Source organism: Carlito syrichta, unplaced genomic scaffold (genome assembly GCF_000164805.1).
Source record: "Carlito syrichta isolate Samal-C Ts95f unplaced genomic scaffold, Tarsius_syrichta-2.0.1 Scaffold124146, whole genome shotgun sequence".
In the NCBI taxonomy this organism is placed as follows: Eukaryota; Metazoa; Chordata; class Mammalia; order Primates; family Tarsiidae; genus Carlito; species Carlito syrichta.
In genome coordinates this window covers 117,892-133,995 of record NW_007068242.1, presented here as the reverse complement: position 1 = coordinate 133,995, position 16,104 = coordinate 117,892, and the positions used below count along the sequence as shown (strand labels likewise).

The 16,104-nt window shown below is 34.4% G+C and overlaps 1 protein-coding gene across 1 annotated transcript in view; it reads right to left on the bottom strand.

Annotated features, from left to right (window-relative positions):
* KCNH5 (potassium voltage-gated channel subfamily H member 5) overlaps positions 1-16,104 on the bottom strand; it is a gene marked incomplete at its 3' end in the record, with an annotated part of 114,804 nt that overhangs the window by 56,333 nt on the left and 42,367 nt on the right. Inside the window, exon 2 of the mRNA XM_008048533.1 lies at positions 9,874-9,997. Coding sequence (XP_008046724.1) covers positions 9,874-9,997 — 124 coding nt within the window. The remainder of the gene's footprint in view (positions 1-9,873; positions 9,998-16,104) is intronic.

Sequence of the window (16,104 nt, the reverse complement as noted above, 5' to 3'; positions counted from 1 at the left end):
ACTCCATTCTTAAAGCTTTCAAGATCATCAGTCATGCATTCTGTTTTAGATACACAGTTTTAATAATTAGTATGATTGTCCAGACCATTTCTTCCACTAGGAAAGAAAATGTGGCATGCTAGATAAATAAGATTTTGAAAAGTCAAATGTATATCTTTGTTACTGCATTTCTTCCAGTTTTCTAAGAGTTAGCATATTGACCAGAGGCAGATGCAAAGTGTGATGGAGGCTGATGCTTACACAATCTTTGGAACCTCCCTTTAGAAAAAAAATACAAAACTTTAATTTGCATTTCTTTGATGAGTAGTGAAGCTGAGCATTTTTTCATGTATCTGTTGGTTGCTTGTATGTCTTCTTTTGAGAAGTGTCTATTCGTATCTTTTGCATACTTTGTAATGGGGCTGTTTTTTGGGTTTTTTTGTTTGTTTGTTTTTGTTTTTCCTTTTCAGCACATTTGAGTTCCTTGTAGATCCTAGATATTAGGCCTTTGTCAGATATACAATTGGCAAATATTTTTACCCAGACTGTGGGTTGTCTCCCTACTCTCTTGATGATTTATTTGGCTTTGCAGAAGCTTGTCAGTTTGATGAGGCCCCACTTGTCTATTTTATCTCTTATGGCATGGGCACTTGGGGTTTTGATCAGGAACTGGCTGCCAGTTCCAGTTTCCATAAGGGTGTCTCCTGCATTTTCCAAGGTTCTTTTTTTTTTCCCCAAGGTTCTTATAGTTTAAGGTTTTACATTTAGGTCTTTGATCCATTTGGAGTTGATTTTAACTCCAGTCAGGATAGCCAACATCAATAATTCAAAAAACAACAGATGCTGGAGAGGATGCGGTGAAAAGGTAACACTTCTATACTGTTGGTAGAAGTGAAAACTAGTACAGCCTCTGTGGAAAACAGTGTGGTGATTCCTAAAAGATCTAAATATTGACCTCCCATACGACCCGCAATTCCCCTATTGGAAATATACCTGGAGGAACTCAAATCACACTATGAAAAAGATACCTGCACAGACATGTTTATTGTAGCACTATTTACAATAGCAAAAACATGGAACCAACCATGCTGCCCATCAAAAGAGGACTGGATAAAACAAATGTAGTACATACACATGTTGTAATATTACACAGTCATAAAGAAGGACAAAATTATAAATGCAGCAACTTGGATGGATTAGAGGCTATAATACTGAGTGATCTATCACAGAAACAACCAAGTATCACATGTTTCACTCATAAACGGACCTTGAACAACTATTGTAATACTATAAGAAAGGGATTGGCAGTAATGGAAACTGCCAGGGGAGGGTAGGGATGGGACTGGCAGTAGTAGGAAACTGCCGGAGGGGGGCACACCTCTTCAACAAGGGTACCTAACCATGAATTGTACCCCACATATTTAAAATCTAAATTTTTTAAAGGAATGTAAAAAATATATACATATAAATAAACAGAAATTTTTAATTTAAAAAAAGAATACAAAACTATAAAGAAAAATAAAGCACAGATCCTGGAAAGACAACCACTCAAGTGAGGGCCCCTGAAGGTGAGGATCCATTATCCTCATGGGAAATTTGCACCATAATATATCAATCAATAAAACTTACAACATGAGAGGCAAAGTTTGTTAGAAAGGTCCAGTAAAGACCATCAGGATCCAATAGCAACAACACATTACAACCAGAAATTACAGGATTGCTCAAGTCCATTTTCTATAATATCAACCTAAGCAAATAGAATTCTAGAAACTAAAAACTGAAAGTAGATAAGGTAAACCAAAGAGTGCCCAAGCACTGGGAAATGTACATCCTTCATTTTCAATTACAATATTCTATATTTTATTTAAAAAGAAAAATCTTGCCATTATAATAGTAAAATATGTGAAAGAATCTCAAAATAACATGACAGACTCTTAATTCCATAACCTTAAACAGGACTAAGACAGGAAGCTTCTGAACCTACCTGTAAGCTGGCATTGAAAAACCACTGTTCCTGTCAAAGCTGAAATTTCAGCTCATGTGAGCTTTATGAAAATCCCTTAAAGGCATTACAATTAAATCGGAATTCTCAAGTTAAAGAACACAAGACCACTCCCCCGAAAAATAAAACAATAGCCTAGTACCATACATAAATTTTTATAGAACAGCCTTTTACTAACTTTCATTTTTAATCAGACTCTTTAGTAAAGAAGAAACATTTAAAAATTTAAGATAAGGGCAATGGAGCTAACTAAAATTGTATAGTCTTTAAAAAAAAAAAAAAGAAAGAAAGAAAGAAAAATCATTTTACTCCTGTTACTGAATGACAGGTTTCTAGAGTTCAACAAACCAAAATACAATTTTCATAACTGGTCAACAACAACAACAACAACAACAACAACAAAACAGAATTTTAAAAAACTTATAATATAACAAGCAACTAGGATAAAAACTGTAAAAAGAAAGTCACTCTACTAGATGGAAAAAATAAGCTACAACTCAAATTTTAAAAAAAAACTCTTGGAGGAATTGGGTTTAATAATACCACTTTAAAAAAATTCAACACAGGTCTGATGCAGCTAAAATTCTAAAGAGACACTGAAAACAAACAAGCAATTTTTCAAATAAACTATAAAAGTTCTATAATAAAATCACTTATCCTAGGAAGATAAAAGGACTTAAAAAATCCCAGATTATTAAAATTCGAATACTTTTTTTAAAATAGTTTTTTTATTCCTTACATTGTTCCACTCAGACTTTTCATTTTAAGTTTATTATACCACATATTTCTAGTGACAGAACACATATTTGAAGTGGTAAAATGCAGCAGTTAAATAAAAGATATTTCAAAACAGACTATAAAGAATGTCCAAAATGTACTATCTATCCTACCAAAGCAAGTGTTCTGGAGGTTAATTCAAACTCTGGAAGTATTTTTTCAACCAAAGTTGTCCAAATCATACTAATAAATCAATTATTCCACGTTCTCTATGTGTGCAGCACATTTGCTTATTTGTTTGCTTTGTCACCTGTAAATGTTGAATGTTTTATCACAGTTTCCCAAGGCTTGACTCAGCTGAAGTTCAATGCAGTCTTTGAATGGTTAATAGAATTTGAGGAGATACAAACTGTAAAAATGGTAATCAACAGGCTTTAAAATTACATATAATAATTTTACACAGTGTTCGTGTCTCCTACTAAATATCCTCAAAGAATACATAACAGAATTTTTTATAATTGTATAACTTCCACTTGCTCTTTTACACAGAATGCCAAGCTCCCTTTCTGTAATTATAAATGACTTCCACAACTTCACTGTTATTTTACTGAAAGGGAGATAAAATTGGATTCACAGAAGCAATCTATCTCTGCCATTATATTGAGCAGTCATGATATAACAGAGGACCTTTGCACTTGGAGGAACACTTACAAACTGGATAATTCATGGACAAGTCATATAGCCTCTCTGACCCATAGTTTCCTCATCAGCATAATGATTATAATGATAACATAATTCAAAGGTTGATCACTAAAAGGATAATGTAAATGAAGTTACAAATTACAAAGTGCTGTAGAATAGCTAAAATATTACTGGAATATGTCTTATGGATGTGGTTAGAAGAGCTCCCTTTCTGGAGTCCCATTCCCTTACTTCTCCTGGATTCTAATATAGAGGGGTCCATGCTTAACAGGCAGGGTCACTGTGTCCTAAAAGGATTTACACACTGTTCTTTTTCCTTTATCAGCCCATGAGGTTGAAGCACACACTCACACAGGGTCAGCTCCTATATAATCTGGCCACTTTTCTTGCCACACAAATGACTGGTGATAAGATTTGGTCATGGGATTAAAGGATACATTTTCTTCAAACCTATTCTAAGCCCTATCCAGCTTGCCTAAGCATCTGGCAGTTATCTTTCATGTGCATCTGACCTAGAAAACTTTGGGGAACAGGTGGATTTGGTTTGCAGTAGGATTTTCTTATTCTTAGATCTCTTATTTTGCCATCAAAATCTCACAAACAAGCCTCATTATGATACCTAACCGTAAGGATGGCTATAATGGTTGATAGACTTCCAAGAGAGAAAAACTTACAACTTTGAAAAAACATATAACCTAATCATGAGTTCCACCAACCTATCTTACTCTGCTAAATGGGAAACAGTGTTACTAAACTAAAAAGCTACAAACATTCTGTCACCATTAGTACAGGGTGATAACATCTACAGGTGAAGTTCACAGACAAGCAAGTGCTTCATCAAAGAAACAACACAGATGGACTTAATGTGGTTAGTGAATGGGGTCTCTAGCTCAGAATTGGCCACAACAGTAGAATCATTAAAAGAATATTGGGAGGTTGACTGAGATCTGCAGTCAAAGAATCAAAAAAGAAAAAGACAGAGAGAGAGAGTTAAGAAAGAAAACTTTAAAACAAATAAGAACATAGCTTTCAAAATCTGAAAGAGGTACTTTTGGAATAAATCAAGCACAGTTCTTTATACAGTGGACCATAACCAAAAGGTTTAATAACCCATTGATTTATATGATTCAAAGGATTTAGATGGAGTAATAAACGCTAGATCTATGACATGTAATTAAGGAAAAACGGTGATAGCACAGGTTGTCTCTAACCTTTGGAATCTGACATCATGAAGCACATCTACCTCCAGCATTTTCCTTAGTGCCACCGTGAGAAGCAGAACCCTCAGCCACATGCAGCCAGACTGAGTGACATCCATCATGTGCAATGTACTCATGTTGGCTGCTGAGATAACCCTGAGTTAATAAAAACTGCTTGTGAAATCCATCCAGTGAAGTGTCTCTTAATATCTATGATTCATTGTCTAATTTGATAGACTCGGCTAACAGACTGTTAATGGCTTTTCAGGAGAAAAAAAATACTTGAAAGTACCTATCTATTCCTCAATCCTCCCTACCTGATTGTTTTTCTCATCCCTCCATCCAAAACCAAAACAAAGACAAAAAACAGCAACAGAATAGGCTCTTGTAAATTTCATTCAATTAGATTTAATTAAAAGTAAGATGCTAATCTGGTCCCTATCTAAACCATGAGAGTGTGTTCTGAATATCAGGGCTTCTCACGGGTCATGAGATAAGATCATACGCTTTTAAACATATGTCTCCCAAATCCTATAATCCCCTATAAACCTGCAATACTTTTTTTTTTTTTGAGTTGGAGTCTCCTCACTCTGTCACCCAGACTGGAGTGCAGTGGCACTCTTTCGGTCACCGCAACCTCAACCCGCTGTGCTCCAGCGATCCTTCTGCCTCAGTCTTCCAAGTAGCTGGAACTACAGGTGCGTGCAACCACACTCAGCTAATTTTTTGGTTTATTGTAGAGATGAGGTCTCGCCAAGGTGTCCCGGTGGGTCTCGAACCCGCGGGCTCAGGCAATGCACTCACCTCAGCCTCCCAAGGCGCGGGATTACAGGCTGAGCCACCGAGCCCGGCTGCAATACTTTTTTATGTCCTCCAATAAGCAGCAAAAAGTCCAAAGGCTTGGAAATGCAATTATTAGACAAAAAAATGGACTTGGTTTGAAATTCTTAGGAATCCTGAAGTGTCACAAGTTTTATAATTTTAGCTAAAACAGAAATGACACAATACCTAGCATACATCTCTAAAATAGAAACTTAGATACTATTACCACATATTAAGGATATGGAAAAACCAGAGCCCTCATTCATAGCTGTGAGAGTGGAAACAGAAGGCCACTCTGGACAACAATCTAATAGCAGTTAATTTACAAATTCTGCATATATTCTGCTATCCAGCAATTCCATTGCTGGGCATAGAGACAGAAAACTCACACAGGGCCACAAGAAGATATGTATGAGGGTGTCTGTCTTCAAGCTCTCTGAGAGAGCAAAGTGTTGGAAGTTGGATTTCAAAACTAGTAGAATGCATAAATAAAATGAAGACTGCAAAAACACTGGAGTACTAGACCATGATCAGATGTAATGAAACAGATCATCATGCAACGACATAAAGAAATCTCAAAAACATAATGTTAATGAATAGAGTAAGAAACCATAAATATTACGAAGTGGTAGCAATTATGTAGGTCTTAAAAGCACATATAAAACAGCATCATTTCAAGAACACACATATTTGATAAACAAACAGAAGATGGATTAGAAAGACAGACAATAAGCATACTACATAATTACAAAAGGAGGGAGAAAGATGAGATGAAAGAGAAAAGAAAGAAAAGAAAAGAAAATGAGATAGGAGACCTTGCCCAGAGAGAACACAATGATAATATTTTTGACAAACTGAGGAGTAGGTTTAATTTGATTCTGTGTATCTGGTTCGATGGGGGAGGGGCTGAGAAAGACGAAGCAAAAAGAAAACAGTAGAAATAAATATTAGTCTCTCGATATTATAAAAACACAAATTAAAGTGATTCACATTTAAACTTTTTAAATGTGACATGTAATTATTTACCCAGTTGTCACTTTAATCTTATTGACTTTAATTCATCTAACGCAAATTGTACATAAAGATTATTCTTTTTTTCTGATATGTATATAGTGTCATAAGCTGCATTTTCCCACACAAAATAAAGCTCACTGCTTTATAGTTTCTTAATCTCATGTTTGTCTAAAACTTGTCATTATTAACCTCAACAAAATTTTGGGAATTATTTGCATGACTATTCACAGTGTCAAATGATTTATCTCCATATTCAATCAGAAGTCAGCAATTTCACATACAATAATAATAACTTTTAGCCATTAACACTGTGTGTCTAAATGTGTATATAATTTTCTTTTCTCTCTCTGTTTTTTATGTCTCATATTCAAAGTTTTCTAGATTTATTCAAGAAATTGATAAAAAATGCTATATGTAAAAGAATTAGAATCATGATACAGATAGTGTGGGAGTCATTGGGGAGATCTTTTTTTATTTCTTACTTGATAATACGGGGTTAGCTTTTTCCAGTGTTATTGTCCTATAAACATATGATTTAGGAAAATAGGACTTTGCCATTTACAAATCTCCTAATACTCGATATTTTATTTATTTAGAAGGTTTTCATTCTTGTAAATAATGCTGCAGCAAACATAAAACGGGTACAGTTTAACTTTAAAAGTGAATGAGGATGTTTAAAAGGGGAGAATATTAAAATAAATCACACTTCCAAGAAAACCTGACAGGGCTCAGATATTTTGTTTATATATCAGCTGCTAGTCTTCAGTGCTGTGTGAGGACATTAAGCATGTTATAATTTTTAGATTAGCAACACACATGTGGCATTTTGTGCAAGCAAGTCATAATTGTTTATGTTAAGAATATAATCATTTTGAAAATACTGTCCCTGATATGTGAAAACAACTTGGGAAAAGACGTGCATGCTTTTTTTTTTCCCTCACAGTGAAAAAGCATGACATAATCCAAAATTCTTCCTTCCTCACCCTCCTGAAATGTTGTTAAACACCTGGGGTGAAATACAATAAATAAAAATAGCCTATACAGAAGCATGTGAGACCTAAGATAGCATTTATTACAAAACAATCCAATCTGTCATCTGTTGTTTATACAGGTGAGAAAGATGAGAATCCCTACCTTTAAGGCACTTACAATCTGGTACTTGTGGCAGGAGGGAAAAAGTCACTTTTTCAGAGGAAAGAAGAGCTGATATAATATACCAGTATTTTAAAAATAAACCCTTTGTAGAAAAAGTTGTACTTGCCAAAGAAAACAGGCTGGGCGTAGGGCAGATACATGGGACACAAGAAGGGATGAGAGAACTTCAAAATATAACCAGATATGGAAAGCAATATTTCTCAAACATGACAACAAAAGCAATAAAGCAATAAGAATAAAAACCCAAGGGATAAGGCAAGTTAGTTTAAGGCCAAATGATGGTGCCAACAGAAATACACACAAAAAACTCTGAGGAGTCAAAGAAGCAAAAAACACATCATGTTTAGGGAATCATAAATATCCTCAGGTGGAAAATGAGACCTGAGACAGACTTGGCATGAAGGAGGGATGCCAGTCATCCGGGAATAAGAGATGGGTGTGTGGACATCTTTGTTTTCTAGAACTCTTTATAGAGTCTGTTCCACAAGATAAGGTCTCCCATAAAACTAATTTTTTCCTAACTTAAACCCCCTTCTAGGGGAATAGGGAAGCAGCGAAGCTTAACATCACCTTGCCAGAATTTAGAAAACACACCTTAATGACAGTGCTAGCACTGGAGTGAATGCCCACCTAATTGTTTAAAAGGAAGAAAGACATTAGCGCTACCAAGCAAGCATCTCAACCAGGGGTCACGGTTTTTCATCATTCCCATTTACCAATTTCATACTTGGAAGTGAAGCCTAAATATGGAAATGACTTTAGTAGTGGGAAAAATGAGGGTGGTTGAGGGAAGATAAGGGAAGGAGGAAGACGACTGAACAGATTGTTTCTCAAACCTGGATTAGTATCAGAATCACCTAAACTGTTGGTTAAAAATACTGACTCCTAGTTTACATGCCTACTCAGGTGATTCTGATTCAGTAGGTTAAGAGGTGTAGGAACTCGTTTCGCAAAACCTACCTAAGTAATACCTATGTGTAGGTTTAGACTCAATAGTATAAACCTTCATCCCTCCATGAAGATGCAGAATATATAGAGAGAGATGCAGAATACATATAGGGAGGGCGAGGGAGAAGGAGGGAAGGAGGAAGGGATGAAAGAAGGAAGGGAGGAAAAATCTCCCTAGGCAAACATGGGAGATTGGTTCCAGGACCTCCACACATACCAAAATCCATGCACACTCAAGTCCTGCAGTTGGTCCTGCGGAACCTATATATACAAATATTCAGCCCTCCATATACACAGGTTTTGCATCTCTCAAATATCATATTTTGATCTGTGTTTGATTGAAAAAACATCTGCCTATAAGTGGGCACAAGCAGTTCAAACTGGTGTTGTTCAAGATTCAACTGTATGTATGTATGAGTGTGTGTGTGTGTGTGTGTGTGTATATATATATATATACACACATATATACATATATATGTATATATCATTACATATAATGCTTCTCAGCATAAGTGGGTAGAAAAAAGTCCCTGAACATGGCTCTACCTCAGTTTTCTCATCTGAAAAACAAAAGTTTTGGCCTAGAAAAAAAATTCAGATTTCTTGTAGTTCTAAAATAACTTGGTTCAGTGCTTAGTTGAGAGTTTTAAAAATTAACTCAAGGAAAAATCATTCCATCTGGCCTTACTAAAATATTGTAAAAAAGTTTTAAGCTCTAAATTGGTTCCTTATACACAGTTTCCTTTTCTTTTTTCGATCCCCTTTTTTCTTAATACTCTCTTTATGCTCACAGAAATGGCATATTTTTTTAAGAATTGATGTAAATAATATAAATGTCAGATTTTGCTTTACACAAGTCAAACAAAATAGCGATGGCACAATGTGCCAATATTATAAAGTACATGTGGTTTATGTAGGACCAAAAACTTTATATTGATACTCCTTACGTGTTCATGGACCACGTCTGCTTGACTGGGGGTTATTTACTCTGTTTTGTTCGAGACAATTTTAGTTTTTCTAGAGGTGATTTTACAAGTGCTTCTCAGATATAGAATGTTCCTCTGATCACTCAGCACCTAGACAATTCCTGGCTCATAGTAGGTGATCAAAAAATATTTATGGAGTGATTTAATTAACTCACAGATACGCAAAAATCTTTTCCTTTGCAAAACAGCTCAGAAACTATTTCCATTTATAATTTACTCTCCTTATTATTCTACACAATTTTTAACCCTATTGTTTGTTTATGTGAGTCCAAATAAGCATAAGCCTTTTCACCACATTGAGAATTTGATTAAATTTCAGAAAATATTACTGAGATCTTCTGTTACCTACCTGCAAGTGCTGCTTTTCTGCATGACGTCAGCTCGATGATAACCAGAGAGTTTACAGAAACCGTCATTACTATAAACTACAGGCCAATCCACAATCTGGGCATTTCCCAGTAAGAAACTCGATTCTAAAGAAGAAAAGAAAAAAATAAAGTTATTTAGCTTCATTTAACAATTTTCTTCTTTCAAGTAATTAAAAAGGCAAACTCATAAAAATGGACAAACACAACTATGATTTTTGTATGGTACAAATAATATAACCTATTCTTGAAACTGACATGATCAGTTTAGCGACAAATATAATATTTTTATACAAACTAAAAATCTCATTTAAAAGAAATCATTGCATAATACCTCTTTGCACTCAAGTAAACCCTTTGGTTAGTACTAAATAATATTAATGACTATCAATAATACCTAAAAATTAGTTAATTTATTAAGATTAGGGCTACAGTCATTTCCCCACAAATTCAGAATACAGAACATAATAACAAAGGCAAATTAGATGACTCCCTCCAAAAATTATATTAATGTAATGTTGGCATGAAATAAATTCTTTGTTCATTAAACTGATCTTTAAAAGGCTAATTTAAATAGAATTTAAATATCTTCTTATAAAGTAAAATTATTCAAAGACCATATACTACAGAGAATTTAGAAACTATCAATATTCTAAATAAAAGAGATATCTCTGTACTATTTGCATAGGAGAGTAGGTTTGCTTTTACATAAATATAAAAATGATATATTTTGGTGTAAACCATAATTGAAAATCTAACAGTTATAGGCAGTACCTTTAGCAGTTTTACAGATCATATGATAATATGTCAACATTATAATGAATTAATATTAAAATACAAAGATAAAATATTTTTAACATAAATATTTAAGAAGCAGTAATTGTTAAAGGAATAGATAACAATCTTGACTATAAAACACACCTTACCAAATTTAAAAGAATATACATTATGCAAAGAATATTCTCAAACCACAATGGAATTAAACTGCAAGTCAATATCAAATAGATAACTAGATAGTCTTCAAATATTTGGAGATTCAAAAATACACTTCTAAATAACACACAGGTCAAAGATGAATTCCAAAAAAGAAGTTAAAATTTTTTTTAATTAAATAAAAATTAAAATACAACTTATTAAAATTATTGTGATACTGCAAAAACAGTGATTAGAAGGAAATGTAAACCAGGTGTGGTGACTCATGCCTGTAATCCCAGCACTTTGGGAGGCTGAGGCGAGAGGATTGCCTGAATCCAGGGGCTCAAGACCAGTCCACCCGGACTATGTGGCGAGATTGCATATCTATAAAAAATTAGCTGGGCGTAGTGATGTGCGCCTGCAGTTCCAGCTACTTGGAAGACTGAGACAGAAGAATCGCCCAAGCCCAGCTTTCTGTCAACTTGATCTATCAATCACTAAAAGAGGTGTGTTGTGTTGAAGTTTCTAACTACGATACTATATTTTCTATTTCTTCTTTCAGATCTATCCATTTTTACCTCATTTTTACTTTTACGTTGTGCTGTAGCTTCATACACATTTAGGATCATATGTTATCAGAAAATTTACTCCCATATTTTATGTAATGCCCTCTTCATACCTGAAATTTTTCCTTGTTCTGAAATTTACTTTTTCTGAAATTAATATAGCTACTCTAGCTCTCTTTTGATTGGTGTTGGCATGGTATACTTTTCACTGTCCTTTTACTTTTACCTAAGTCATTAAATTCAAAGTCTGTTTCTTTTAGCCAACATATATTTGTCTTGTTTACTTATCTACTCCAACAGTGTATTTAATTGGTATGCTTATATCATTCATATTTAAGTGATTATTATTATGGTTAGATTTAATATCTGTCCTGGTTTTTTTTAGCAGTTTTCTGTTTGTTGTATTTGTTGGCTGTTTTTTTTAAGTCGGAGTCACACTCTTTCACCCAGGTTGGAGTGCAGTGGCACTCTCATGGACACTGCAGGCTCGACCTGTTGGGCTAAGGTGATCCTTCCTCCGCCTCAGCCTTCCAAGTAGCAGGAACTACAGGTACACACCACCATGCCCAGCTAATTTTTTTTTTTTTTAATTTACTGTAGAGACCAGGTCTTGTCATGTTGCCCAGGTTGGTCTTAAACCCATGGGCTCAGGCAATCCTCTCACCTCTGCCTCCCAAAGTGCTGGATTACAGGTATGAGCCACCGCACCCAGCTGTATTTATTTTTTTGTTTCTTACCTCTCCTACTTTTGCTCTCTCTGGTTCTATTTGACCATTTTATATTATTCCACTTTATCTCTTAGCAAATCAATAATACATGTTTAAAAAAATTTAGTGGTTGCTCTAGAGTTTGCAATATACATTATTAGCTAATCTAAGTCCATTTTGATTATACTTTGCCACTTCACATGTAGTGCAGATACCTTTTAACAGCATAGCTCCCCGTTATTCATTCACAGGGCTATGTTCTAAGACCTCCCGCAGATGCCTGAAACTATGGATAGTACCAAACCTTATATGTACTGTTTTCTCCTATGTATATATACACATGATAAAGTTTAATTTATAAATCTGGTAAAGTAAGAGATTAACAGCAATAGCTAATAACAAAATAGAACAACTATAATAAAATAGTTATAATAAAAGCTATGTGAATGTGAGAAAAACTGTTAAAGGTATATGATACTTCAAAATTTTACCTTAAAAAACTCCTTCAAACTTATATTAAGGGTGATGTACTAAAAATATAAATAAATTTTTTAGCAGAAGACTTTAAATCCTGATTCACAATTGGTCTTCATAAAAATAACAATGCAATGCAACATTTACAAGTAAGTGCTATGTAAAAAAGCACTGCTCTGGGTCAGAGGAATAAAATAAAGATTAGTAAAATATACCCATTGCTCTCAACAAGTTTATATGTTAAAAAAAGTATGTAACAACCAACTATAATTTAGCAGAATAGATACTAAATAAAGAAGCACCAGGCAAAATATGAAAAAAAAAAAAGTCTATTTGAAGTCACTAAGGAGCAACCAAAAGTAAGCAGAAACTGGAAAAGATAAACCCTTGAAAAAAAGGGAGCTATATTAAGTGAAATACTCATTTAACTGCCCATTCCCCCGGGAGCACTTCCCAGTTTGGACAATTCACAGGGTGAAAGAGCTCGTGAAGAAATGTATTATAAGGGTTAAGAGTCCAAGGATGAAATCTGGGGCTGTCAGAACAACTTGGAGTTGAGAAGGAAATCCTTTAGTGGGTGGAGCCATAAACCTATACATAAATCCACCTCAAATCCCCCTCTGTGGCTAGAATTGTGTCTGCATAGGTTGAGATCAAAGGGAACCCAATGGAAAGCAATACTAGAAGGCTAAGAGGTGGGCAGAAATTTCACCAGCGCCTCAAAGTTAGAAGATGAATTTCAAAGTTCAAGTTCTATCAAGCTAGAGAAGTTTGGTAACATCTAAGCAACAGAAGACCATGCATTAGGAGCATGTTGTGCCTTGAGACTAAGATCAAAACTAGAAAATAGACCTATACTAAAGAAAAAAATATCGGCTGGGCTCGGTGGCTCAGCTTGTAAACACAGCAATTTGGGAGGCCGTGGATTGCCTGGGCCCACAGGTTCAAGACCAGCCCAGGAGAGTTGGCGAGACCTCATCTCTACAATAAATTTTTTAAAAATTACCCGGGCATGGTAGTGAGCACCAGTAGTTTCAGCTACTTGAGAGGCTGAGGCAGAAGGATCGCTGGAGCCCAGCAGGTAGAGTGTGTTACTGCACTCCAGTCTGGGCAACAGAGTGAGACTCCAACTCAAAAAAAAAAAAAAAAAATCTTCAAGTCCCTTTATGATCAAAGTGATTCATCAGTAATTTAATTGCCTGGTTTTAAAAAAACAAAAAGCAACCCTCTTCAGAGGGAAATAATAAAATCCAAAATCTTTAAGTTGTATCACACAATGTCCTATAAACAAACACAAATTATTGGCCATGGGAAAAAAACACAGAAAACTGTGACAATTATCAAGGAAAGAGAATATGCAGCAGAAACTGAAGGCTATATTCGGGAACATACAAATAAACTATAATTTCTAAAATTAAAAATCTGTTGGATAGATTTAACAGAAGATTGGACACTAAAGGACTATTTGAAAACACATCAATGCAAACTTGAAGCAAAAGAGAAAAAGATTGAAAAAGATGTCCTGTAGAACAAGATTAAGAAGTCTAAAATATATGTAGTTGAGTCCGGAAAGAAAAAAACAGAAAAGAGGGAACGTTATTTAAAGATACGATGACGAAAATTTTTCCAAATAGGATGAAAAATAGCAGCCCACAGATTTAAGCTCAGTAAAACACAAGCAAGATTAGCACAATCAAGTCACATAAGGAAAATCATGGTAAAAATGCTGAAAATGAAAGATAATGGGAAATATATTAAAAGCATCCAAAGAAAAAAAGACACATGACTGAAATATGTGGTGAGTAGGGCCAGATAAGAATTACAGCATCCGGAGGAACTCAAATCACTCTACAAAAAAGATACCTGTTTGTCGCAGCCCTATTCACAATAGCAAAACCATGGAACCAACCATCCTGCCCATCAAAGGATTAAAAAAATGTGATACATCTACATAATGGAATAGTATGCAACCATAAAGAAGGACAAACATATGGACTTTGCAGCAACTTGGATGAATTAAGAGTCTATCATATTCAGTGATCTATCACAGAAACAAAGAACAGAATACCATATGTTCTCACTCATAAGTGGAACTTGAACAATTATCATAATACTATAAGAAAGGGATTGGCAGTAGTGGAACACTGCTGAGGGGGTGGGATTAGCAGTTGAGGGAAACTGCTAGGGGAGGGAGGGGCACACCTCATCAACAAGGGTACCTGCATAATCAACGTTTGCATACCTAACCCTGAATTGTACCCCACACATCTTTAAAATAAAAATAAATAAATAAATAAAAATAAAAAAGAATTAGAGCATCTTAATCATGAAAAGTAATGGAGGCCAGAAAACAATGGAATGGCATCTTTTAAATACTTAGAGGAAAATATTCACTAACTTAGATTTTTATATAGAGCAAAGATATCTTTCAAATACAAAGACAAAATAAAGACATATTTAGAACAAAAGTTGAATGGATTGCCAGCAATTTCTGCCCATCTCTTTAGCCTTCTAGTCATTGCTTTCTACTGTGTTCCTTATGGTCACACCCTATGCAGGCAAGACAAATACTTTTAATATTTTAGCTAAAAGAAATATACTAACAGCACCCACAAAAAAAAAAGGAAAGGAAAAAAATGAGACAAAAGACACCAAAAAAAGATGAGACAAACAACAAAAAAAACACAAGATGATAAACCTAAATCCAGCCATATCTAGCATTACATTAAATGTAAATGGAATAAGCACATCAACTAGGGACAGAAATTTTCAGACTTGATTTTTAACAAAAGCAATAGTATTTAGGAGAACTATGCAAAATATAAAGACATAGACAAGTTGAAAATGAAAGTGTGGGGTAAAGACACCACACAAGTACTAAGCATTAGAAAGTGAGTTTAACTAAATTAATATAAAACATTCTTGAAGATAAAGGGTATTATCAGAGTTAAAGAGGGATATCTAAAAATAATAATGCTATTTTATTAAGACATAAAACTCCCAGATGTATATGAATATAATGAAAGAGCTTCAAAACACACAAAACAAAACAAAAAGACAAAACTGAAAGGATGATTAGACAATTCCACAGTTGTGGTTGAAGATTTTAACCCTCCCACTTTAACTGACAGAACCAGATGAAAAAAATAAATGAGTATATAGAATATTTGAACACCAATACTGTCATCTAACTAAGCCTGAACATTTATAGAACACACCACACTACACTATAGAATATACATTCTCTTCCAGTACACATGGAACTTTCACTAAAACAGAAAACATTTTGAACCCCAAAAGTATTTTAAATATTGAAATCATATATGGTACATTATTTGGCCTTAAGTAATTAAGTTAGTAATCAGTCAAAAAATTTTCTTAAAAAATCTACATTTGGATATTACTCTATTTCTAAATAATCAATGGGTCAACAAAGAAATTTGGCAAACATTTTTGATTGGATGATATTGAAACAACATATCAAAATTTGTGAGAAACAAAGCAACACTTAGAGAAAATGTATTATTTTTAAATGCTCATATTTTAAAAAGCA